At 43.2% G+C, this 25,727-nt stretch overlaps 3 protein-coding genes across 3 annotated transcripts; 1 reads left to right on the top strand and 2 right to left on the bottom strand.

Annotated features, from left to right (window-relative positions):
* Nucleotides 1–259: 259 nt before the first annotated feature.
* Nucleotides 260–11,090, top strand: zdhhc2 (zDHHC palmitoyltransferase 2). Its single transcript, XM_084699056.1, has 13 exons — nucleotides 260–486; nucleotides 3,435–3,461; nucleotides 4,196–4,290; nucleotides 5,148–5,268; nucleotides 5,719–5,788; nucleotides 5,885–5,917; nucleotides 6,000–6,120; nucleotides 6,596–6,728; nucleotides 7,703–7,829; nucleotides 8,029–8,121; nucleotides 9,194–9,309; nucleotides 9,451–9,525; nucleotides 9,629–11,090. Exons 1-12 carry the CDS (start codon nucleotides 360–362, stop codon nucleotides 9,489–9,491), a joined length of 1,104 nt encoding a protein of 367 aa, XP_084555182.1. The 5' UTR covers nucleotides 260–359; the 3' UTR covers nucleotides 9,492–9,525; nucleotides 9,629–11,090.
* Nucleotides 11,091–11,413: 323 nt separating this feature from the next.
* cnot7 (CCR4-NOT transcription complex, subunit 7) lies at nucleotides 11,414–16,045 on the bottom strand. Its single transcript, XM_084683284.1, has 7 exons — nucleotides 15,888–16,045; nucleotides 15,032–15,158; nucleotides 14,698–14,891; nucleotides 13,532–13,693; nucleotides 13,206–13,350; nucleotides 12,926–13,036; nucleotides 11,414–12,736 (listed from the first exon to the last, which is right to left on the bottom strand). The coding sequence occupies exons 2-7, from the start codon at nucleotides 15,146–15,148 to the stop codon at nucleotides 12,605–12,607; spliced, it is 861 nt and encodes a 286-aa protein (XP_084539410.1). The 5' UTR covers nucleotides 15,149–15,158; nucleotides 15,888–16,045; the 3' UTR covers nucleotides 11,414–12,604.
* An 875-nt stretch (nucleotides 16,046–16,920) lies between these two features.
* On the bottom strand, nucleotides 16,921–24,945 carry mtmr7a (myotubularin related protein 7a). Its single transcript, XM_084683262.1, has 15 exons — nucleotides 24,882–24,945; nucleotides 24,516–24,592; nucleotides 23,989–24,111; nucleotides 23,665–23,827; nucleotides 23,307–23,464; nucleotides 22,996–23,124; nucleotides 21,791–21,925; nucleotides 21,396–21,528; nucleotides 19,779–19,888; nucleotides 19,523–19,648; nucleotides 18,816–18,865; nucleotides 18,371–18,571; nucleotides 18,072–18,206; nucleotides 17,787–17,913; nucleotides 16,921–17,575 (listed from the first exon to the last, which is right to left on the bottom strand). The coding sequence occupies exons 2-15, from the start codon at nucleotides 24,537–24,539 to the stop codon at nucleotides 17,246–17,248; spliced, it is 1,944 nt and encodes a 647-aa protein (XP_084539388.1). The 5' UTR covers nucleotides 24,540–24,592; nucleotides 24,882–24,945; the 3' UTR covers nucleotides 16,921–17,245.
* Nucleotides 24,946–25,727: the final 782 nt, after the last annotated feature.

Here is a 25,727-nt window from a genome sequence, read left to right as displayed (position 1 = left end):
CAATAAGCAAGACGTCGCATGGTCTAGCCGCGGATTACTAAAAGGAGACAATCTGTAATTTAGTTTATAATATACCCTGTCACTAGTAGTCGCAATATATATATTTGGTTTTGCATGATTGTTCAATTGTCTACGAAGATAAATGTAAGCGAACGCCATAACAACTTGATAACAAAAAATGGGTGGCGCTCATATTTTTGCACCGCACAGTGGAGCCAGCAGCGTACGCGCCGCGCGGTCCAAAACGAGGAGGACGCGGCAGAAGTGCAGCGTTACGATAGGACACGATTTACGAGCAACGATGCGGGGATAGACCAGCAAAAAACTCAAATGTCTATTATATGTTCCCCGAATAGAATATGGCGCCGTCTGGGTCGCGTAGTATCAAGCGGAGCTGTCAGAGAGTTCTGTATTGGATTCCAGTTATTTTTATTACTCTAATAGTGGCTTGGTCCTATTACGCCTATGTTACCCAGCTTTGCATAGGTAAGGCAACTCTAAGATTGGTTCAAAATGGTGTGGATTGCCTATGGAAGTAACATAACTGTGCTGCGATTTCTCTGACTGGTTCCATTTGTTTTTTCCATGCGCTGGTGCTGCGTATAACACATTTTGGTCTAGACAGATTTTGGACGCAGAGCTGCTGGTTTGTCTCTGCAGGTGCTTGCAGTTGACAAAATCAAGACGCGTTGTTAAGAGTCTGTCGGGGATGAAGACACATTCAGATAAACTGACATCTGGTATTCATAACTGCTTTCAAATGTTACTGTACAAAGTCGCATCAGTGACCTAAAACATAATTTACTCATAGGCTACTTAAAAATATATATATTTATATTATTTGTCCAGTGTGCAAAGTATTGTAGGAGAGTGTAGGCTACCTAGTTTTTGAATTTTTATAATTAGACAATCTCCACTTTTTGCGTAACAATTCAACTTGTTCTCTCTTAACAATTACATTTACATTCAGATAAAGATCGAGTTATAAATCATATAGGCCATTAGATCAAAACAACAGTTCATAAAATAGGCATTGGTTAATAAATGGCCCAACAGTTCAAAGACTGTAAACCATTCAAGTTGTGGTTGAGTTTGACAGGCGCCTTCCTTTGGAATTATTCTCCATGTGACAAATCACCTCCCAAGCATTGCTGGGGCAGATTGATGGCATGCTGAATCATCTGCCTCTGAATATGAACCAGTAATGCTGTGTCATACACTGAATCTACAGTATAAAGATGAATACATCAAGATATATCTGACAGGTTAGTTTGTATCTTACTACACTGATCAGCACTTGTTTTAGAAAGACAGTTTGCAGGAAAGCAATAGGTTTGTTCCATTCAACAAAGGTTTCTGAACCTGGGAATCAAGCTGGATAGTAAGCATGGTGTTTTGTAGGTTAGACTCTCCTCTGTGTCCCATAGGAGTGCAGGAGCAGTTCTCTCTTGGTCGTCTGCTTGGCAGGCTGTCAGACCAGCACACAACAGGGAAGCTATAAAACTGAAAATGAAGTGTGACTGAAGGCATCCTAGGCAAATAGCTCTGCACATATTTCATCTGGGGTGTGGCAGTCACTGTGTCTCTATGCCTTATAGACCTCTGGACGTCTTCTTGCTTGGCAAGAATTTCCACGACACTACTTTGAGTTCATATTGTAATATCTAGATGTGAGTTGATGAGGAACCAACTTCCTATAACAGGGTTTCTTCACATAGTGACCTCTTCAGTTTTGTTAAAGAGGCACTTGGTTGGAATCTGCTTACTGTTCCACTGCAGCTTAGTGGAGAGTCCAGCGCTGATGGCTTTGGCCTGACCTGGTTCTGATCATCAGCTGGACACATGATGACCCTGCCTCTTAAGTTACACCTCAGTCATGTGCCAAACACACCCTGCTTCCTGTTTGCTGATATAAACACTGTCAGAGGACTTGCTGGATTGACACCCTTTAGCACAAACTGCTTGCGTTATTTAACTGCCATTTCCAGTGCCTTGGATTGCATCTCTGACATACAGAACGGAATGTCATTCCGTTTGAGACTCAGCAAGTTATAGGAAGTACTGTCGTCTGAGAATCAAAGCAAGGGTATTCTGATCTATCTATGATGGTGAACGCAGAGTGAGAAAGCAGCTCTGGCTGCCCCAGGCCCAGCATGTGGTCTGATGAAGCACAGAGATAAGTGTGGCAGTATATTTGTCAGCTGATCCCCCCCCCCCCCCCCCCCCCTCCTCTGGTTTACTGGGCCGGGGTAATCCCATTGTCTGAGTCACTTAATTCAACCAGAGCAATCTGTGCTTGACCCACTTTGAAAAACACTTCATTTACTGTAACACCTTCTCTGATAAAGGGCTCCTGCTCTTTCAGAATTGTTCATGTGTACTGCTCTTTCATAATGTTCGCTGTTGAAAAAAGAGCAAATTCAAGTGTGTAACCATTCACCTGTTGTGCCATGCATTTTTAATATGTTGAATGTATTTCTGTATTAGCTTTGTGTGCCAGTTTATACTGTGAGCCAAGTCCGGTTGGCACAGCAAGTATGAACAGCACACATACATTCCCCCACTAACCACAGTTTTTTTTTACGACTCTTTATACAGTAGGCTATGATTTAAACGCTCTACTACAGTGTTACTTATGAAGCTAATGTTAGAACAGAGGGTGATAAAAGATGGAGGAGAGATAGTTCTCCCTGTGTCCCAGTCATGGACTCTGCTTGAATAGCACAATACTGTGGCACACAGCTCTCTTTGGCTGCATGTCTTGTATCAGCTCCTTGGCTCACCTTACCACAGTGCCTGCTGAGTGTGTGTGTATGTGTGTGTGAAGGTAGCAGACAGTTACAACGGTCAATAATAACTAGCATGGTTAATATATATTTGGTTGGTTTGGTTCAACCATTTGTAGAGGATGCTGTTTAATGACAGGACACAGCAAATCCTTTGCACAACATGCTATCAAGTGCACATGCTAAGGGTTTATGTTGAAAGTGTTGACGTTTTTGGAGCATTTGTTAGGGTTGATTTAGAATGTGTTAATTTGTTGAAGCCAGATGTTAGGGTTCTAATCATGTCACATATTCATTTATCATGTCACATGTTCATTTGCAACTTTCTGATCTTCAGTTAAATGCTCTACCATTGAGCTACACCTATCCCCTTAAGTGTGTTAGACTCAGTGTTAGGATTCTTGGTGTGGTTATCAGGGTACTGATCCGGGCCTGTGGTCAGCAACTTTATCCAGTCCCAGCTGTGTGTGAGCCATCAAGTCAGCACACACACACTGTGCAGGATGTCCTTTGGGTTTTCAGCACTGTTGTATTAATGGACAACAAAGCCTGTTCATCTAAAAGCAATGGTTGTAATTTCTGACAAGAATGGATTTGCAATGTAAACGTATAAGCACCTGACTGCACATCTTCCTCTTGTCTTTACAGAATCCATTGAAAACATTGGAGAGAAGAGTAAGTGTTATCGTTGATTCATGCTTTTCCAAAGCTTTGCTGGATTGCCTGTGTGTCAGTTCCAGCACAGAACCCTGGACCCAGATGATGAACTGCCCTGAGTAGGAAGTCATAGTGGTCATTAGTCAGGCCTGGGTCTCAGGTGGTTACTTTGGTTGTGAGTTGAGGAAGTGGGACTGTTAAAGGCTTGTTTGGTAGACCATAGATCACTGCTCCCTGACAGAGTGAAAATATGACTTTCTCTTTAGTTTATCACTTTACTTACATGTACATGTTGTGAAGTCATTCTTTGTCGTTAGGTGTATTATTCTGTATTAATAAATTGATCAAATTTTTATTTACATATTTAGCATAGGCCTATTTGTTCAAGATAGTATGTAATACAGGTTAGGACTCAATTATTATTTTCAATTTTCTATGTACCTGTATCTGTACAATGGCAATAAACTTGAAACTTGAGATGCCTGAGCTAGATCTTAGGCTATCACTGCAGTCAGAGGACCAGGCCAGGCTGACCAAAGCAGGCCCGACCAGGCATATTTATCTCTGTAGAGATGCTATTTATTTTCTTTGCCTCAAATCTGGACTGCTTTCTTTAGAAAAATACAGTTTGTTTATCATAGCTGAAAGTTGTTCTGAAACAGGGTTATCAGGTTTACTCTCAAACACAATTCATTTACCAGGTTTCTTTTTGGTTGCTAAGCAATCTGCATAATCTGTCTCTTTGTTTTCAGTTGTGTACCTACTGGCGTATCATGTGGTTTTTATCATGTTTGTGTGGGCCTACTGGCAGACCATCTTCACCAAGCCTCTGAATCCCCTGAAGGAGGTGAGTGAGTGTCGTATCACGCCCACACACCCTTGACAACACACCAGTGAGGAAGAGGACGCGCTGTGAAGGCAGATGCAGCCTGTGGTCTCCCCATGTGACCTGCATGCATCCCCTCAGTGTGATATGACTTTCCATTGTGGGCGCCTGAAGGAGCACTTTCTAATGGCTCCTCTCCTGACCGCTGCAGTTCAGCTCCCTTTTGTTGGATCCACACGTCTTAGATGACACACTCCAAATGCCAGCTTTCTCAGTCGGTGCTTTCATTTAGGCTACTGAGGGGGAAAAGGAGGGTGTGTGTGTGTGTGTGTGTGTGTGGGAGGAGACAGGATGGGAGGGGGAGTGTAACTTAACATTCAGGGAACCTAATATCTATGTTTTTCACAACGTGATGAAATGACACAACGGCCCTCGGCTGTGTTGATGTAGTGAATGAAGTGATATATTTCGCATGCACCGTGCTGTTTGTTATCGTCAGTGTTACTGGCCATCAGCATTCCATCATAAAACGCCTGAGTGCCTTAAAGTAATATGGTAGCTCTGCTGACTCTGAGCAATCGACCCGTGGCACTGATGTGGAGGGTTTCAGAGAGGACAGAGACGCAAACGGAGAGCCAGTGCATTTGCACATGACTTGGTTCCACGGGCTGCAACTGCCTTGTGACACACAAACAGCCCTTGTTTTGGATTTTGCACCAGCACTGGTGAGAGGCCTTAATTTGATAAAGTCCATGACAAGTCCGAAGCAGCAAATCCAAGGTGTTGTTGATAGTCATCTCAACACCCAATGCTATACGCAGGCCCGACTGTATTGTCCACGTGTGAGGGTGATTAGTGCTCTCCTCCTCCCTCCACAGTTCCACCTGTCATACTCAGACAGAGAGCTCCTGGATCGTGAGGACCGGGGGGAGTCTCAGCAGGAGATCCTGAGGAGGGTGGCAAAAGATCTGCCTATCTACACACGCACCATGTCTGGAGGTACTCTAGCCAGTAGCCACACCTGCCCACGGACACGGGATGGAGCATTTGGTCATCTTCAGTTGAGTTTTAGGGCAGTTGCATTTCCACTGGGGAGGGGCTGTGTCAGTAAATCTAAGAGTAGGACAGTTTATGATGTGTATATTGCTCCGCTATAACCTCTAGAGGAACAGCCTCTTGACAGAATAGATTGGTTGTTGGTGACACAGATTATGAGTCAAGCCATTAATCACTCAAATGTCAAGTCCAGTCAAGGTCCTTTGTTTCTCCTCTCTCTGTCTGTCTGTCTCTCTCTCTTTCTCTCTCACTCTCTCTCTCACTCTCTCTCTCTCTCTCTCTCTCTCTCTCTCTCTCTCTCTCTCTCTCTCTCTCTCTCTCTCTCTCTCTCTCTCTCTCTCTCTCTCTCTCTCTCTCTCTCTCTCTCTCTCTCTCTCTCTCTCTCTCTCTCAGCTATTCGTTTCTGTGACCGCTGCCGGCTGGTCAAGCCTGACCGATGTCACCACTGTTCTGTCTGTGATAAGTATGTTTCAGCCCAGGCCCTGTGATCATTCATGTTGACCACTGGACTGTATGATAGGTAATGCTGCTCATGCTCTATCCAAACCCTGTATTGCAGATGCATCCTGAAGATGGATCACCACTGTCCATGGCAAGTAGCCTGCCTTTCACCATTTCTAGTTTGACAAAGATAGTGTTTTATTAGTGTTTTATTTTGCCAGTGTGTCTTGCAGGGTGAACAACTGTGTTGGTTTCTCCAACTATAAGTTCTTCATGCTGTTCCTGGCCTACTCCTTACTCTACTGTCTGTTCATCACGGCCACAGATCTGCAATACTTCATTAAGTTTTGGACGGTGAGTTGAATACAGTAATGTTGCCTGGTTACATTTCTCTGACTCAATTTCCGTTTCAGAGGGAATGTGTACATTCCCACAAATAAGGCAGCATATTGTTTAGTTAATTTTCAATAGTGAGCGCATCACATAATGTTCTGGAAATGTGATATTTTTTCAAGGCTGAAGGTAAAACACATGATCGTCTGAAAGAATATCTGGTATGAACCATTTATACATTATGAAGCAGTATTTAGAAGCACAACCCTGTCAACTTTCACTGGTTGAGCTCCTCTAGTCTAGTCTATTGGTTAACTGGTAGTTACATAGAGTAGTTGAAGCAGTAGTTTCAGGACATGCGTATCTCCCCAGCAGGAGTAGCTATATCATAGTAAAAAGTTTCTCCTTTTCCTAATGTTTTTACTGTTTCAACTGTGTGTATTGTGTGTGTCTGTGCGGTGTGTGTGGGTGTCTCTTTTTGGGGTTGTTCCTTCAGAGCGGTCTTCCAGACACGCAAGCCAAGTTCCACATCATGTTTCTGTTCTTTGCTGCCTCCATGTTCTCTGTCAGCCTGGCCTCTCTGTTTGCCTACCACTGCTGGCTGGTCTGCAAGAACAGGTCCACCCTGGGTAAGGCGTGTGTGTCTGTGTCCTGCACAGTTTCTCATTAAACAGACGGCAAACACACAACATATTCTATGTGTTTACCCAGCATGCTGTCTCTGGCCTGGGAAAGGAAAGGATCTTTTTTTCTCCATCTTTCCACTACCCAATAAGAGGAGAGACGTAGTCCCTCACCCGTGCTCTGATGTGGGCAGATAAGGCCTTCTGTCAGGTCCACTCTCAGACAGAGACATATCTTATTATGTGTGCACAGTGCTGCACTTTGTCTCAGATTGAACTGAGTGGATTAGTACAGCCAGTGTTGTGATGCCAAGACACAGAGCTCAAAGGAGTAAGAGGTTTAGTAACAGACACTGTTACAGTAGCTTTGCTGCAAAGGCCTTTTGGAAGAGAAGTCACACCTGGTAGCACAGTCTTGATAGTGACTTCAAAAAAGCACACCGGCCCAAGGTCTATTTTCAGTTATTATGACAGAAATTCAAATGTCTGGGATTTTTTCTCTACCCAGGAAATTTCAGTTGGGTAGACTTTTGGGGGAAATGTGTTCCTTATATAGTTTTGTTTGCCTTCAATTAAACATAACAGCTTGGATCATAGATAACAAATATTTCATAACCTCAGTCTTCCAAGTGTCCTCCGTAAAAATTAAAAATAAACACTGGCCAATGGTGCATTGCAGTTCTTTCACAAAGCCTCTCTAAAATATTTTTAAACCAGAATTGTTTAATGGCCTGTTGGACTTCACATTTAACATGAATAATAAATGAGGGGTTGCAAATAGAGCTTAGCAGCATGTTATATTTCATACATCATTAATGTAAACCAGTTTTATTGATGACTATGGGAATACAGTTGGGAAAGGGAGTACCCATGGCCAAACACACTCAATCTGAAAATGTAGTTTGAATCAATTCAATCAATCCTGAATAGATTCATAATGAAAAATACGAAACAAATATCAGGTGATTCTTCTCTTTCAGAGGCGTTTAGGGCCCCTGCGTTTCGTCACGGGACAGACAAGAACGGCTTTAGCCTCGGCCTCAGTAAGAACTTTCGCCAAGTGTTCGGTGACGAGCTGAGATACTGGCCACTTCCCATTTTTTCCAGGTGAGACCTCACACTCTTCTCTCTCACTGGCCCTGGTATTGACCGACACATGGCTTATTTTCATTGACACATTGTTTTAGCATTATTTTAGCTGGAAGGTATATAATTGAACCTAGAAGGTCCATGAAAAAGCTAGCGCTGTATTGAAGCTGTGTGTAAAGATTCTCTTCCTCTTTTGTTTTGGTGTGTTGCTGTGCAGTCTGGGAGATGGCTGCTCCTTTCCCACTTGCCTGGTGAACCAGGATCCTGAGCAGCCCAACACACCTGGAGCGCACCTCCCCCACAGTAAGGGGTGAGCATGACCCAGCACACCTACCCCACAGTAAGGGGTGAGCATGACCCAGCACACCTACCCCACAGTAAGGGGTGAGCATGACCCAGCACACCTCCCCCACAGTAAGGGGTGAGCATGACCCAGCACACCTACCCCACAGTAAGGGGTGAGCATGACCCGGCACACCTCCCCCACAGTAAGGGGTGAGCATGACCCAGCACACCTCCCCCACAGTAAGGGGTGAGTATGACCCAGCACACCTACCCCACAGTAAGGGGTGAGCATGACCCGGCACACCTCCCCCACAGTAAGGGGTGAGCATGACCCGGCACACCTCCCCCACAGTAAGGGGTGAACATGACCCAGCACACCTCCCCCACAGTAAGCGGTGAGCATGACCCAGCACACCTCCCCCACAGTAAGGGGTGAGTATGACCCAGCACACCTACCCCACAGTAAGGGGTGAGCATGACCCAGCACACCTCCCCCACAGTAAGGGGTGAGCATGACCCAGCACACCTCCCCCACAGTAAGGGGTGAACATGACCCAGCACACCTACCCCACAGTAAGGGGTGAGCATGACCCAGCACACCTCCCCCACAGTAAGGGGTGAGCATGACCCAGCACACCTCCCCCACAGTAAGGGGTGAGCATGACCCAGCACACCTCCCCCACAGTAAGGGGTGAGCATGACCCAGCACACCTCCCCCACAGTAAGGGGTGAGCATGACCCAGCACACCTCCCCCACAGTAAGGGGTGAGCATGACCCAGCACACCTCCCCCACAGTAAGGGGTGAGCATGACCCAGCACACCCTGAGGGGTCAGGGTTGAGAAAGGCCACTGGACCATAAACAACACTGGCCATGACTCAGTTTTAACACGCTGATACACTGATACTCTGGTTCAATCCAGATACAGTAAATATACCTGGAATACATACTCTTATCCTATGGATAGTATTTGTAGGGTTAGAGTCTGTTTTTGAATTTTAAGCATTGGTTGTTTTTTTCCTGGTGAATCCAATTGAATTCAAAACAAATTGTTGCTGGTGATCATGGGACCATGTCTGTTGTTCTTTGTTCTGCAGTGCTGGAGAGGTCCACCAGTTCCCAGCCAAACCCCTGAGGGAGTCCCAGAGCAGGCTGCTCAGTGGCGCCACCTCCTGGACAGAGAGTGACCACGCAGAAGACAAAGAGAGAAAGGGTGAAGGGGGGTCATCTGCTTGATCGGGTTTCCAGTTAATTTTGTTGGCTTTCTCCTGGTAGAACAATGTGAAGAATTTTAATTTCAAGAAAAGTTAGGCGATATAAAATGTATATTTAGTTTGAATGTGTTTTTTGTCAGGCACGAGCAATCCAGGAATGACTTTTGAAAATGAAACATAGCCATTGTGAGGAATGACAGAATTTACCCTGCAAGGTGAGAATTATTAAATTAATATTCTAAAGTTTACATAGTGACACAAAATACTTCATTCATAATTTTATATAGGATAAATGAATATATATATTTCTTTACACAGACCTGTGACGTGATGACAAACCTCTTTGCTGGCCCCTGTGATCTGAGTGCCTATAGGTACATAAGTACAGGTGTGATAACATGAGATCACGTGACCTCCTGACACACTGCTGTGGTTGGTTGCTGCTTTGGAAAGGGTTTTGTGTGATGCTCTTCTGGCTCTTCCCACTATTGTCAACAAACCCATCTTACTAAGGAAGTGTAGTTTTGATTTTGTAAAAACAAATACTGAGAAGAACATAAACATTTACTTTAACATGGTTCAGCCTGTTAAATGTAGGTTGACAACAATATGGAGCATGACATTACGTGATTAGCACGACAGGTAGAGTGACAAGTTGCATTCCAACAATCTGATTTTTTAAGGTTTATATTTGGAGAGGCACAGTGCAGTAATGTAAAGATAGCATTTATTTGCACTTTCCATAGTGGTTAAAAGCTGCTTTGTATTTGTGTGTCTGTATACAGTATCATACAGAGATCAGCATAATTATGTTTATCTCAAGCTTCCAAACTACAGTATACTATTTGTTATGACCAATGTTGTTATGTTTTCAATTTTAAAAGTATTCTACCTATTTGAATGTAATGTTTGAGTTTTCCAAACAAACACAATATTTGAATAGAGAGTGAATGCATTACTTTCAAGAAGAAATATTGAGAACAGAACATGAGCTGTGTGACCCGTCTTTCTAAAGACAACATTAAACACACTGATGCATGCTTCCTACTCAGGATGTTCTCTGCGTAAAAGGAGGAAGTTGGTGTAGCATAATTTATTCAGTTTTAGTGGTCAATATTAAAATGTATAGGACATTTGAAGTTGCATAGCTATACTCTCTCTGTTTCAATAAAGGGCTTTGTACCTCAGGAGGATTCCTGTGTTGCAGCATGAGTGAGGCTATTCTGTGGCCTCTACTAGATTCCATAGATTCCTGTTGTACTGTACATGTGATCATCTTTCTGATGCGACACTCGCTGCAATGTCAACTGTTCCTCAAGTGCTGCACAGTATCTGTCAAACTGCCAGCCAAAGAACCCTGAGAGCTTTTCTTCAGACAGCTGATATGTTCACTAAGGTCACAGGCCCAAAAAAAAGCCTCAAAACATATCTGGTCAGACCAGATATGTTTTGAGGCTTTTTGTCAAGCTCATATTGAAACGCTGGAAAAAATAACTTCTGGTTGATATCATTTGCATTCTATCTGCTCTGTAGCTGAGGGGTAATTTGCCTGTACTTCATGGCTATCAATAGATACAATCTGCACCATTTTCCTCCCAGTAATGACTTGGATATACTGTATGCGTATTCTGAGATGCTTGAGTTCTGTAATCATGTTGAATCTCTATTTTTGTAACATTCCCTCTGTGTATGTGTCAGAGACCAACACCTGTATATGCGTGGCTATGTTCTGTACAGTTGTGATGCCTTATCAGAAGATAAATAAAATATCCCAAATTGTTTGATGTTTCTTTTGCATGTCTGTTCTGTCTTTGGTCTGTTTGTGTTTTGATGAAAACAGACAAATCCAACCACCTGTGTTTTTCCAGTTAGAAAAGTATGAAGCCTTTATTTACAAAAGCTCTGAAAACAACCAACCTTTTATATTGCATATTTTCTTATTTTCTAATATGAACCATTTACAAGATATGTATGATGTAATGGGGTGGGAGGTGGGGGTGAGTGATTATCAAAGACAATACTTTTTGTTTAAAGATCCTGACACTCAGAGGTTAATAAGTTGTGTACACACACTTAAACACACATTTCTACAGAAGATCAAGATACTTGTCTACAACACTGCATTTATTCAAACATATTTTGTACATGCGGCTGTATTAGGCAGCATGAATGAAATGTAAAGCAATACAATACAAAATGACAAAATAAACGACAGACAGCACAAAAATGTGCTTCATTCAAAAAACCAGCAGTACATGTAATATGAATCCCACTGAAATAAGGAATAAAGTTCTTATGTTGGTTAAGATGTATGTTAAGAAGCAATGGTATTTGAATGTGTAAAAGATTCAGAACTTTTTTTCTTCATACAGTACTAAAACTCTACAAAACAGTCGAGTCACTTTAAAAATGAAAATGAAAAATATAGTCTCAATACAGAAGTACATGGTAGCCTCGTCATCATGTTTTGTAAGGCAGGTAAGCTCTTTAGTTTTTAATTTAGTTCTGGTAAAATTGGTGCTCACCCAACTACTCTGGGTAAAATTAGTGCAAGTCCAGCGGGGCCAATGAAGTACCTGTGATTACCTGTGTCAAAAAAAGCTCTCCTCTCCAAAGGCAACAAACCATTATCCTATTATCAGGGAATAACATTTCTCCATGTAGCTGACCGGTATATTAGTGTTGAATGGGTCAACTATTCAATGTCACACAAGAACAAACATCACAATAAATTAAAGTTTTAAAACAACATAAAAAATGTAGCTATTATTAAGCCTGAGCTTGGTGAAAAAAACATAGATAAATAAAAAAGTCGTTTTCATAGTAAGGATATAGGGTATGTTAAGTGAATAAATGTGAACTTAGAGAGAAGGCAACAAAGAGGATACCAGAAATACTTTCAGCTTTCTGTATAAAATCAGGTATCTGGTTAGAGCTTTTAAAGTGCAAAATTCCTACTGAACATTTTAGAAAAACTAAAATCCCACTATTTTTCCACCAAGCGCTTCATGTGAAATCTAAATGAACCAACCAGTCCCTTTAAGCTGCTTCCATCAAGAGGAAAAAAATGAAAAAAGACTCCACTCATACACACACCTACGGTATGTCTGGACAGCTGTGATTTTGTTTTCCGAATAACCACGTTCACCAACCATCTAAAGTGAATAAAGCTTATGAAAAAGAGTACTTTAAACGACGCGTATACTTTTGTTCTTCCATGATCGTAAAGTGACATCAATGCCGCACTGACTGAGGACGTCATTCAGCGGCGGCGAGGGTGTGATCACAGTGATGTCATGACGGCTGCTTGTTGGCCTCCTCCTCGTAGGCATTGCCCGTTCCATTCTGGACGTAGGCAGAGCCAGAGCTCAGCCCGTACAAGTGACCACAGTACTTTGCATCATCAATATGATCCTCAAAGAACATCTAGGAGGAAACAAATGGAGGTCTTTAGGAGGGGCAGGGATCCAGTAAAACAGTTGTTTGAAAACATCTGTTCTTTCCTTTTTCTATCCTCGTGGATGTCTTCGCCATACACAGCACGTACACATTAACAGCATAGAAACCCCCCCCCACACACACACACTTGCATCCGCAGACAGCTTGAAGGCCTACCTCTCTCATCTTGAAGAAGGCCATCCCAGTGAGGAGAGAGTCGGAGCCGGCCTGGTGCTGGGGGCCGATCCTCTCTAGCTCCAGCTGCTCTGCCACCTCCTGCAGGCCTCCCTGTCAATCAAACCCTCACCTGTCAATCACTCCCACTCGTACAAAAAAACCTGTTAGTCAACAAGGTCTCATCTCACAACATGCAAACGAGAACATTATTCTTGGTACAGTCTGCTTTCGTAGGAGGCTGAGATTTACTTTTTCAAAACAAGGAGTGTATTTATGGCACCTTTAGGTTTTTGCAACTCTTCATGAGGTACTTGACATCATATATGATGGGAAAGAACAAACGAAGGATCTCAAAGAAATCCACCTCCTCTTCAGGCAGGTTCGAGTTGGACAGGATTTTGATAAGATAGCCAAAGTCATAGCCACTGTCAAGAGAACAGTCTAAAATTAGTTTGAAGCAAAATACCAAGCTCATGACTTTTGAAAGCAATGCTTCAGTGGACACTACGACAACGTCAAATTCAGACACGCTTATCTTTACTTTACTCAACTAAAGACCCCGACCTACATTGGCTCTGTCTACTGTTGATTTCAGTGAAGGCTCACCTGTGGAAAGAGAGCCACTTGACCCCCTCACACAGAACCACGCCGGAGGTCATTAGCAGCTCAGCGAAGTACAGCGTCTCGATGCCCTCGTCCTCATGCTTCTTAAACTGAATCCCTGATGTGGTTAAGAGCTCGATGGAGTCCTGGGCATACATGTCCTCTCTGCCAGGAGACCAACAGACAGATGCAGAATATCACATCATACCCATACAGTCATTATTCTAGGGCAGCAGGCACACTGTATTGGTTAGCTTTAGGCTTGTTACGAAGGGATACACAAATGGCATAGCTGGACAATATATGAAAACAGGAAGTATTGAAGATATAATGAGATTGTGCTGCTATCAGTGAGTGGAGCTCCTCTCTGTGCTTCCACATCAAATGATGCAGGACTGCGGATGTGGCTTGATGTGAACACACTCTCCTACACTAGTGATCATGTATTTAGCTGTATGTCACCAACATGATTAGATAGCATATGAAAACGACAAAATATTCTCACAAAGCCAATGTTACTCCAATGGTCCTCAAGTGCAGCACCAAGACAAACAACAGATTAGAAAATACAAGACAGTACACGCTGTATTGCTTGACAGCAGAGATTAAGCAACAAAGTAAACAGAGGAAATGTCATTAACAGCGCAAGACAAAAAGCAAGTGACATGTTGTCACAGTAGCTGCCTACATAGACCTACAGATAGTGCTGCAGATAAACTAGAATGTTTACATCACTTTCGAGGACCCCAGTGTGAACTTACTTATATGAACTATAAACACCCTCTTTGTTACCAGTTCTCAGGTACCACATCCTAATAGCAGACATACTACATCAAAATAAACACACCTTTTCAATTATAACTTTAATTCAGAAATACCATAAGAAACTACAAATAATTACAAAAGCACATGTTAAAAATGTTTGATTCTTAAAAGCTATTCCCTTTGTCTTAGTGCCCCTCAAGAAATGTTTTATAATACACATTTACTTTATCTCACGCTAAAGTTCAGAGTGACACCAGTCCTGAACAAAGTATTGGCATTTCAGTGACCATAAGTCCTGAAATCAGATTATATTCATGATTGTACAATGGAAAGACAGCTCTTGATGCAAAACTAGACAATACTGAGGCATTCGTCAGACATCATGAAAGGGGAGTTCTGCTTACGTGAGGTTAAACTTAAAATTGAACTGCCACGTTGAGGTTCCTGGTGGGTATTCACCCTGTTCATTCATAAAGGTAAGGCCAAGCTGGATGATCTTCAGCAAGTCCACATTACAGCGCAGTAACTGGTACTGGTAGTCAGCATTGCTTCGGAACTCTCCGATTGGCCTTGCAACCACACCTGGAAACTCTGTGTCCTGTAAACAGAACAAAACACAACGCAGATAGAAAAGTCTAATCCACTTGCCACAGCATCTACTACAGTGCCAAAGGTACAAACTAATCAGACATTATTTGGCTATCTCTTCATGTGCTTCCTCCAGCTGTGCCTACTCACCATGGCAATGTAGTTGTACTTGCGTATGACCTGCCGGATCCTCTTCAGCTCCTCATCCAGGTTGTTGGCCCACACCTCACAGATTCTCTGGCTATGATCCAGAGTAGCGGCAGGCATAGTGCCACCTCTACATACAAGGCATCAAACAACACACACACACACACACACACACACACACAAAGCTCTCCTAAAAGAATGATACCTCAGATACCTGGATAGTTATGAGTTAAACAATTCGGACAAATTGTCAGATCTTTCAGGGAACAGGAAAAGTAGTTGTTGGCCAAGTTTCCCATATGACTGAATGGCTGGTAGCTGCAGTACACATCAAGGCCAGACTACAGAACTGCCTACAGACTTCCCCCCTGCAGACCTACAGTCATCTAACAGCAACCTGCATATGTAAACTGCAATCCAAGTCCAATGATGACAATGATGTCCAGCCAGAACATGAATACATCACTACCTCCTGGGCAGTGTATGAGCTTGCTACTGACTGTAAGCAACAGCTAACAAGCTAACTGCTTGCATGACACAGTCTTGGGCAGCTAGCTGTCTGGCTAACACAATGCAGGCACCATGCACTGCATGTACCTCTGCTTAGCAAGCTAGGGAAGAAGTCCCAGACCGTCCCACCCCCTTCAAAGGAATTCAATGTCATTTTCAGGGAGGTTGTCGTCTAGATAATATAATTTAGTTAATAATAATGAAATGCATGTTTTCAATTTGCTTATAGCAATTTCATGAACCTCTGTTTACACTGGGCACACCTGCCTGTGCAGTTAGCATGCAGCTTGCTAAAGAAATTCGTCTCCCAGCATGCTTGCTATGGCTTTTAATTTAAACCTTGACTTACCGTTAGCCAAACAAGGCGGTTACAGTTTAATAATGTATTTTTTCAAATCTACAAAATTATTCTTTTAGTGAAAGGTTGGGGCCCTAAAACTAACTTTTAAATAGTTGTATAATCCAAATACCGACATCAACACAGCTGTCATTTCTAAGCTTCCATAAAACGTCATCACGTAAAGTAATGACGTTGAGGAAGTAGGCGTGGACTCCAAGGACTGGTAATGTGTCAAGCAGACTTTTGAAAACCATTCCTGATCGTGCATTCTTGAAAATTATTGATGAAAAAACCAAAGGGAATCCCTTACTAAAGAAGGATTTTATAGTAGGCCTACTTCCATGGGTTTAAATACGGGAAAAAATAATTGTGCGACATTCCGTGTCGTCAAGTTTATTGTTCCAGAGCAGAATGCTTTTGAATTCTTTTTGGCAATTTATAGCAACTTCAATTCATTATAATTTACAGTACTGGTCCATAAAAGTCACCCTTCATATTAGATTGTAAACACTGCATCCTACATTTACATGCAACAAGAATACATATATAATTTAAATAACATAGAAACAATTCCTTGCTTTTGATCTAAGTGAAATATGTGCTGTTTAAATATGCTTCATTACTCCATATCATGATCATTTGTCCATGTGCAGCTGTCACCAATGGCACACAGACCATGTTCTTTCCCTCCCAATTTATGTCCTGGCTGTATCTCAAAAACTCTTCCTTTCCTTCTTTAACAAAGGTGAAAGATTATAGGTAGAAGGACAGTTCAGACACAGGCAATGTGACCTAGACAGAATGACAGATGGAATAATTTTCAAGTTTGCTAACACACAGAATCTTAGGGAGAGGAGGAGAGTAACAAATGAGTAGTGAGACTGGACCGGCATGCAATGACAGCATGCCAGTACTCCACAGTGTGGGGTCTGCTGGCAGCAGTAGCCTTGTGATTTACAACGTGCAGAATGAGGCCAGCAGACCAGATGGATTGGTAACGAAACACTTGGATAGATTACCACAAGAAAAAGTCAGAGACCAATTTGGCTTATAATGCATTGAGTTTGAGGGTACAGAGGAACTGCTTTCCAGTGACCTTGTTGTCTCATTCAAATATGTTTTGTTCACAATATAATTTAGAAATATCAACATATTGCACACTATATATATATAATAATATAATTTCCCTTTATAAAGCTAAAAAGTTAGATGGAAAAAAAAATGGATCAAATGGAATTACTTTAAATGGCTCATTGCATTACAAAGACAGTGTAATTTTAATTGCACAATTGCCCATTGGAGTGTTGCTGAAGCAACAGGTTTCCCTCCCTTTGCTAACAGCAATGCTACACTAATATGCATTCTGCTCAGGCAGCCGAGTAGGCAGCCTCATCAGAGTCAGGGTCCTTGACGCTGTCCTCGCTGGGTGGAGAGCAGAAGCTGATGTCTGCTATGCCTGACTCCTGGTTGGTGGAGAGGTCAGGGTCGGTTTTGTTCAGGATGAGCAATGCGCTCTCTGGTGCCCTCAGCTGGCAGGGGCTGCTGCAGAGAAAGCCCCCGGTGTAGTCCTGGGGGGTGTTGGCCAGGGCCAGGCCAATGTCTGGGGGGTGAAGAGCCCAGACTGCGTGGCTCTGATCCAACGTGTCAGGCTGCATCTGGAGGCTCTTTCCTGCCTGCTTCTCCAGCTCTTCTATTCTCTGTTGGCAACAAATGTAAAAAAATAAAAAATATATTTAAAAAAAATTACAAATCAAACATGAACAATTCATAATCATCAACAACATGAAAACTCCATACCTCTTCATCACTGTCGAGGTATCTCAGTGATATGGTATGTCCACACACAAGTACAATGTATCTTCATATACAGACACACAAACACCTGTATGGTCACGACTTCTGTTTTACCTCCTCATGTGAGGCCAACTGTTCCTCCAGCTGCTGGGTCTCTTCTCTGATGGCCATCAGGTAGTCCAGAACAGACTGGCGAGGATGCATGCCTCTGTCAAACCGGTTGTACAAGGCCTTCCAGAACCTACACACACACACACACACACACACATTATAACTTCATGGATTAGCTAATAATAAACTCTGAAGCTCTCTCCTGTATGTTCAGTCACATGAAAATCCCCTGGAAACACATTCTAACATAAAGACATACTAAGCTTGGAGAATCAAGTGCATGCTTACTTGAAACAGTAGGGGGCAGTATCTGGCCTCAGAACCCCCTGAGTTTGGCTGTGGTCAGGCCGGTACAGAGGGTTCATGTAGTCACTCCTGTTCTTCCACAGGTGGAACCACAGAGAGTGTGTCTTCTCACAAAGCCTGTCAACACAAAAAACACCACATGACTTGTCACGTGCTTCAGTTATTTGAAATCTCATAGACACATGTACTGTGAAGAAGACTACTAGTCAAAACACCCTCCTCCTGCAAGGGCCATGACAAAACAAGGACCAATAATGTTCCGGGATGTTCTAGTAACTCACCCCAGCTCTAAGCGCTCCCTCTGGCTGTTTCCTATAAAGTTGCCATACTGGCAGCTGTAGATGTTGCTGTGTATGGCCATGAGGAACCTCTCATTGAACTCAAAGGCACAAGGAAACTGCTCCATCAGCTGCCACACACACTCCAGTAACTGGTCCAGGACAGGGGACACTTCTTTAGGATCCCCGTCCAGGTGGTTGTATCTGGGGGCGGGGGAGGAGGGGTGGGGGGAGGAGGGGTGGGGGGAGGAGGGGTGGGGGGAGGAGGGGTGGGGGGTAGAGTTGAGGTTCGGGGGTTGGGGTGAGGTGAGGGGGGGGTAACATAAGTCACCAAATGTTGAAAGGCATACTGTCAGGTACTGTAATCTTGAAAGGAATCAATCATATCTACATATAAAAAAAAGTAAAAAGGTACAGTACAACATAATATAAAAAAAGGACCAAAGACCTGTGGGAGAACTTGTGTCCGAATGAGACCCAGTCCCTCTCGATGAGAACCTGAGGACAACGAATACACATGAATAATGCTTTAAAGTCACGAGGACATGGAGGAGCATATTTTTATAGGCTTATAACTTGCATTCCATGTTTTATTTGTACAGCGGGACAGAGGGGGAAATGTAGGGGACAAAGTTTGCGTTAACAGACAGGGTGAACTTCCTCACCCCCTGCATGGGGCACTTTTCTTCTAAGTCTTAGGAGATTCCAAAAAGTAGGGCATCCATGGCATTCAGTTCAATCCAGGAGGGGCCTTTTCTGGCAATGAACCAGCCAGACAGAGCAAATCCGTATGATCAAAGGAATAGGCACTTTAAGCACAGCACGGACCTGCTTATGTTACCTCCCAAAAGGCTCTCGTCAACTCCAATTACCCGCTAATTAAACAAGGTGTCGAGCTCGATGTGCTTCTGTGTCAGTTACAGTATAGAAAATTTGAACAATGGCTAAAAAAGTTGAAAGAAATGTTACAAACATAAACCTCAGCTCCATGTCTATCGACAGCTCTTCAGACCCGATGGCAAGATTAAATGGCGTCCGTGACGTTTCATGAGACAGAACGGGTAGGCTTGTTACTGAACTAACTCATGGAGGAGCTACAGCAGTTGGGATTAAATGCATATGTAAAAGATCTAGTAGTAGGTGAGAAGGCTATACCATGAGTCCTTTCAGAGTCCTGTAGAAGGGGTCCAGCAGGACACAGGCCACAGAGCAAACCTGAGCAGTCCTGTCCCAACCATCTGAGCAATGGACCAGCACACTGACACCTTCTTCTGAAATGGCCTGCAGACACATACATTTGTATGAGTGTAGTGTAAACATTCGGTATAGAAACGCGCACGCGCACACGCACACGCACACACAGTTTAACAATTATTGAGCCAGACAGTGGGGGTTAGCCCTACAGACCAACCTTAGCAATGAAGATGCCTGTGTCTAGGACCGCTTTGATGTGCTTCAGCCAGCCTGAGCTCCCCACACCCTCCAGGAAGTCAGACATGGAGGGGGACCGCAGTTCACTCACTGCAGCAACACACAGCTGTCTCAGTGGAGGCAAACGTCAACCATATTCTATCACGTGTTACATGTCATTTCAATAGACATTGTAAGATGAAGCCTAGTCGTGTTTATATATTTAATTTGTATGATTGACATTTTAATTATAAATGTTTTGGAAGACGGGAAGTCATTTTAGGCAATACAAAATGATTTTTCCTTTCTTGAGTCAATATTGACTTTTTTTGTTAGGTTATTTTAGACAATGTCACTGGGCCTAGCTTTAAAACAGTGTGACAGAAGACAGACAACTAAATACAGATCTATTTGCAGCTTAATAGATTCCCTTGTTTGTTTTCTATAAAAATATAGACGCAATGGCATGACATTTTCCTTATCAGATTTTCAGACAAACATTTAAAGGGTCCTTTCAATTGCAAAGGGACAAACGAGGTTCTGAAGTGTTGACAAGTAGTCAAATAAAAATTTGTAAATCAGGCATGTTTTTTACATCTGTAATTCCATTCAAATTCACAAATCTCTCTTCGCTCATTATGCTGAGAGTGCTGGCAAAGCTACATAAACCGAGCTTGGTGGTTATGGTGTGGTTATGTTTACAATAGATGTGTGTTTTACAGCATCACATTAGTGCACTGAACTGTACAAGCCCACCTGACAAGGGAGAGTGCGGCCAGGGGCTCGAGAGAGCAGGTCACTGAGTTCAGTCAACCTGGGTTCTTTAACATTTAGCACGGACTAACTTCTTCTGAGAAACTATATTATTCTTGGAAGACTCTTGGAGAGACAAAAACAAAACTGGCATTTGGACAGATCCAGTCGATATGAGAATGAGAGGCACTACCATGTCATCTCTGCAGGAGCATGGCTCTTTCTGCCAATCCAGCCAGCAGAGACCAAGGTCCAGGGGGTATCACAGCTAAGGCCAGCTATTACTTTTCAAACGCTAAGTCCCATCATTCTCACGCCCTCCGACTCTCTGAGGGGAATACGGTCCCCAATCATCCGCTCCAGGAAACCAAAATAGTCCGGCAATGAAATCCAGATGGATTCAAAGTCTACGCTTTGCCTTGGAGCACCCCTGTGCATTACCGAGAAACACTCCTATGGGGCCCGTCTGATGCCTGGTTGCAGCGTAGCCTGCATGGCAGCAGAGCAAAGCCACAGGGGTGGTAGGCTACAGGGTTCTCGCTAGCCCAGCTCCACTTCACCAGAGAAAAGTGGGATGATTCAGGAGGATGAATACAAAATCTGGCTTGGAGGTTTAATGAAGTTGAAAGCAAGAGAGAGCGAGAGAGAGCAGAGGAAAAAGCTCTGTTTTGGAAATTGCTGATTTTCTTTTTGTTCTTCCAAGTTTAGAGATGGGATTCACTTCACATTGGTTCTCCTTGGTCTGCATGTAATGTACAGTTATGAGAGAGGGAAGATGCTGTAATCCCACGCTCTGATATGGTTATACTAAAGACAATAACATTAAAAACTACAGGAGGTAAACTGACTATGCTTTTTCAATTACCTTCCAGCATCTTCTGTAGGCTGTTTCTCATCACATGGATGTTCTCAATGCCGAGGAACTGGAACTTGATGTTGGAGTAGTTATCTTCATTTTCATAGCCTTTCCCTGCAGCCCGGTTTGCCATTGCGTTCAGCTACAGAGATATAATCAGAGACATACTCAGCACCAAAGCTTGACATATTCTCGAGCATTCACAATAGAAGGACTTCAACCCTGGATATGTGTTCTCATGGAATGTCTAGCATGCTTTTCATCAGTATGAAGCCCGGATGTGTGAGGACTTGAGTCCTGGGAGATCCCAGCTGTCAAATGGCGTCTCAACAAGTACATCTGTATACATACAGTATATTAAAACCAGGCTTGTTGACAGCTGCCTAAATGCCAGGGAGGCTCACCTTGGGCCTGGTGTCCACCACATACATGAAGTCACTGCGGGGGTTGGACCTCACGATGGCCTCCAGCATCTGCTCGTCCTCCACGCAGCGCGCGCTGAAGCCAGAGAGGGGCTGGCTGCTACGACAGATGGCAGCCTGGGAGAGGGGGCGGAAGGGGAAGAGCGATGAGGAACTGTGCAAGGGAATTTACTGTTGTTTACACAATCCACTATGGTTACAGTAAAGGAACCAAAGTAAGAGGCCCGACAGAACAAAGATATATTTTCAATTGGAAAAGTACAATTTGACTTTAACACACACTTACAACTATAAATACTATTGTCTTATTTGTGTATTGGTAGATCCTCTAGTGGGCTACCTCATCTTTTAAAACCCAGAGGCTTGGGGGAGAGCAGGGTAGAGACCTCTATGTGGTTCCCATCACAATCAGCTCCCATCAGCTCATAAACAGAAAGCAGAACTCATCTGAACATCACTGAGCTTTACACACACTGGCCTCGGAGCTCCCGACCCTGGGAAGCTGACCTCATGCACATAAAACACTCCAACTGGTCAAACGGCACAAACATGGAACAGTCATTCTTAGAGAGCCGTCACTGCTAGACAGCACACACATGAATCTACACATGCACACCCCATCACAGCAAAATGAACACACACATCCACGCGTATACAGATGCATGTGTGGAAGATAAGAGAACTTTGCATCTACTCGAATACCTTTTATCACCTGTGGTGTGAAAAGGGTCAGGAGTGGGTTTCATTCAGGATGGTTTCATTCATTCAAAAACGTAGTTTTTTCCCTCCAGAAAACCCTATGCATACAAGTGAGAAGACGTGCAATGCGCTTATCGTAGGTCAAAGTTCACTCTGCCATGTCTACAGTGTGGTAGAGTATATAGAACTGGTCACGCACCTGGTCTTTATACTGTACTGCTGCACATATCAGTGCATTGAAAAGAAAATATTAACTAATCAGAGGGGAGTCCTTAGTTTCCTAGGGAAGTGAGGCCAGTGCCAGGAAAACCAAGCCCTAAGTGAACTGGATACAGCTCGGACTATGACCTGGACTCAATCACTTCCATATATCATAATAATCATGAGAACAGGACAGGGCATAGTTGAGGTCTGTGATCAGCATGGCTACAGATAACCTTCACTGGTCCCCATGATGAGAGAAGGGGAGGGAAGAGAGAGAGACTCACATGGTTTTCTCTGCAGTAGTAGGCCAGCGTGGGGAATCGGCCCCGGCTTCGGAATTTGGAGCTCCCAACAATGACCGGGGGTGTGGCTGACTTTGGCACGTACAGATCAGCAGGGTATGTGTCACTCACCTGCGAAGAGGTCACACAAAACACAGTCCGGCCTCCATATTATAACATTTTAGTCACTTGCATCTCATGAATTGACTCAACAACTAGTACTGCTGGTAAATTAAAACAACAGTCGGCCTATCAGTTCAACCAATGACGGGATTGATGGAGAACACCAACGGCATCTCCTCCAGCGTATCCACCTTGTAGTCACAGTTGACTGGGGTGACTTTCCACAGGGAGTTTGGAAGCCCCATTCTGCTGTACTCAGCCTTGAGGTCTACGAAGGCCCAGCCCTGCTGCCTCTCCTCCTTGGCACTGTTGGGGTTGTAGGAGAAGCAGTATAGCTCCTCATAACACTCTGGAACAAAACACTCAATATGAGATGACTCAACTGGGACAACTGTTGTGGTATACTGTATATCTTCTAAGTGAATACCAAAAATATTGGATACAGCCAGCATAACTGCTTATGTACAACATCATCCATTGAGTACTTTGTCAAACCTGTCATGTCTTTATGGTGCCGAACTGCACAGTATGTGAGAGTCTGGTGTTCACCTGGATGAGAGAGACGGATGAGCGACATGTGGACATCATGGCAGTCCCTCTCCTGGGGGATGATGAAATGGAGGACTTGGAAGTTCTTGCAGTGAATCAAAAGAGGACATCCTGTAGCTGTTGTGCTGAGCTTTTCCACGCTGTATACTAAACTGTGGAGTACCTGGTGTGATGTAAACAGAGCATGAACCACTCTGACAAACTGTTTCACCTTTTATTTGACCCTTATTGTCATATTATTTCACCCAAGGATGTCTCCCCAGCACAATCTGATTTGTTGCCCTAGCATCCATAATGGCTGATAGTTTAGAATTCGAAACCTACCCATGTCTCTGTGCGGATCTCGGTCTCGTTCTCTACAAAGATGGTGTGGGTTGCTGTCAAGTACAATGTGCCCAAAGTGGCTCTTCGGGGCGAGATTCTGTCAATGAGTCGGACATTCTCAACCTATAGTGCAGAAAGGATTGGAGAGGGGTGCATGTGCCCAGGTTCAAACGATTTAAGACATTTATGGTAGTGACATGATGCATGTTGTTTGTAACACTACGACGTGACAACACAACAGACGGATACGCTATTTGTGCTAACTGGGTGTTTACAATGACTCCCGTCATTTGAGAGTGCTGGGAAATTAGATGTGAGCTACGTGGCTGAATAGACTACATTTGCAGCCTCCGGTCTTGTGAGGTCCAGCGGTCAAACCCGAATTACAATTTTATTTTAGTCCTGAAACTAATCATGTTCTTATAAATGTATGAGCGCTGCTTCTTTATTGCGTAAGCATCAGAGTACAAGCAAAGAGGCCGGTGAGAAAACAGTAAATTGCAGCAACGCGGAATCCGCGGGTTTACCTTTGGCAGTCTGATGTGCTCCATCTCTGAGAATTCACCATCCAAGGTGATAGCCAAATAAGACTATTACTGCATCACTATGAACATTAATTAAAATATTTAGTCACATTTCATGCCGCATCTCAGGTAAAAAGACTGATATTGTTTTCCCAAGCGGCTACAGTACGTTAAACGGAGGGTTGTCCCATGGTCCTAAAGCCAGCTAGTTCTATACCTACCCCCCATACCATTCGCAACATTGCACGCAACGGAAGTGTAATGTTAACTTTTGACAATTTTATTACTTTGTCAAATGGTGCCGTATCACAATGCCTAGATGCTTTGATCTGAGTTTACCTGTCAAGCTTAACAAGCTTAATTGTTCACCTGTGCTGTGCTTTCTTTGGGTTACATTCCATACCTTCCCACCTCGCTGAAGTTTACGCCGCTTCCACTTCCCCCGCCCTACCAACATGCTAATATTTTTTCCATTACTGGTTCGCACAGCAGCGTCACACGTGGTAGGGGTGTGTACGTTCGCAAATATAAACTACTGTCCCCAGTTGACATTTCTGTCCAGGCTGGAACTGCGAAAAGTAAGTTGATGCCAGCATTGCTCTTACAGTTTTGCAATTTTCTGGAGGTATTGTTATATTTGGTGGTGCCACATATTGACGTTGAATATTATTTTACTGCTAAAAATTGATAAGTTAGGTGAAGGAATTATTTAGTGAGTTGTCATTTCTTCACTTATATTCTTCAGACTGTGTCTTCATAGAATACAAACTTGCACTCTTACTTGAACCTGAACGAATGTACGTGTGCGAAAGTGTCCAATGTATATATATATATATATATATATATATATATATATATATATATATATATATATATATATATATATATATATATATATTGCTCTACCAATGTGGCCTTTGATATAGGCCTACTAAATCTAGTTCAGAAAAAACTCTGTAAAAAAAAAAAAGTGTTAATCATTCTTCCTCCCCCAATCATATACATTTTTTGTGAAATACCTTTAAATATAAGCAGAACCAGTAGGGTCAATTTGTTTTGTCTACATTTGGTGTATGTAAAGATCTGTACAATTACCTGCATACCTCAAGTTTAAGCTTTTTAGTTGAATTCATATACTGTATCCTAATCTGCAGTAGCTCTTAGTGCAGCCACACACTTAACAAACCTGCGATCAGTTTAGCCAGCATTGGACGA

Source organism: Hypomesus nipponensis, chromosome 1 (assembly GCF_054491055.1).
Source record: "Hypomesus nipponensis isolate SF chromosome 1, ASM5449105v1, whole genome shotgun sequence".
Taxonomy (NCBI): Eukaryota; Metazoa; Chordata; class Actinopteri; order Osmeriformes; family Osmeridae; genus Hypomesus; species Hypomesus nipponensis.
This window is presented reverse-complemented; position numbering and strand designations above follow the sequence as displayed.

Excerpts from the sequence above, each read along its gene's own strand:
- zdhhc2 (XM_084699056.1), top strand. The coding sequence starts at position 360 with ATGGCGCCGTCTGGGTCGCGTAGTATCAAGCGGAGCTGTCAGAGAGTT. Across the intron at positions 7,830-8,028 it reads CCACTTCCCATTTTTTCCAG|TCTGGGAGATGGCTGCTCCT; the intron begins GTGAGACCTCAC and ends GTTGCTGTGCAG. Across the intron at positions 9,310-9,450 it reads AGAAGACAAAGAGAGAAAGG|GCACGAGCAATCCAGGAATG; the intron begins GTGAAGGGGGGT and ends GTTTTTTGTCAG.
- cnot7 (XM_084683284.1), bottom strand. The coding sequence starts at position 15,148 with ATGCCTGCCGCTACTCTGGATCATAGCCAGAGAATCTGTGAGGTGTGG. Across the intron at positions 13,351-13,531 it reads AAGTGGCTCTCTTTCCACAG|TGGCTATGACTTTGGCTATC; the intron begins GTGAGCCTTCAC and ends TTCTCTTGACAG. Across the intron at positions 12,737-12,925 it reads CCTTCTTCAAGATGAGAGAG|ATGTTCTTTGAGGATCATAT; the intron begins GTAGGCCTTCAA and ends GTTTCCTCCTAG.
- mtmr7a (XM_084683262.1), bottom strand. The coding sequence starts at position 24,539 with ATGGAGCACATCAGACTGCCAAAG. Across the intron at positions 23,465-23,664 it reads CATCCGTCTCTCTCATCCAG|AGTGTTATGAGGAGCTATAC; the intron begins GTGAACACCAGA and ends GTTTTGTTCCAG. Across the intron at positions 19,889-21,395 it reads CCTACAGAAGATGCTGGAAG|TGAGTGAACTGCGGTCCCCC; the intron begins GTAATTGAAAAA and ends GTGTTGCTGCAG.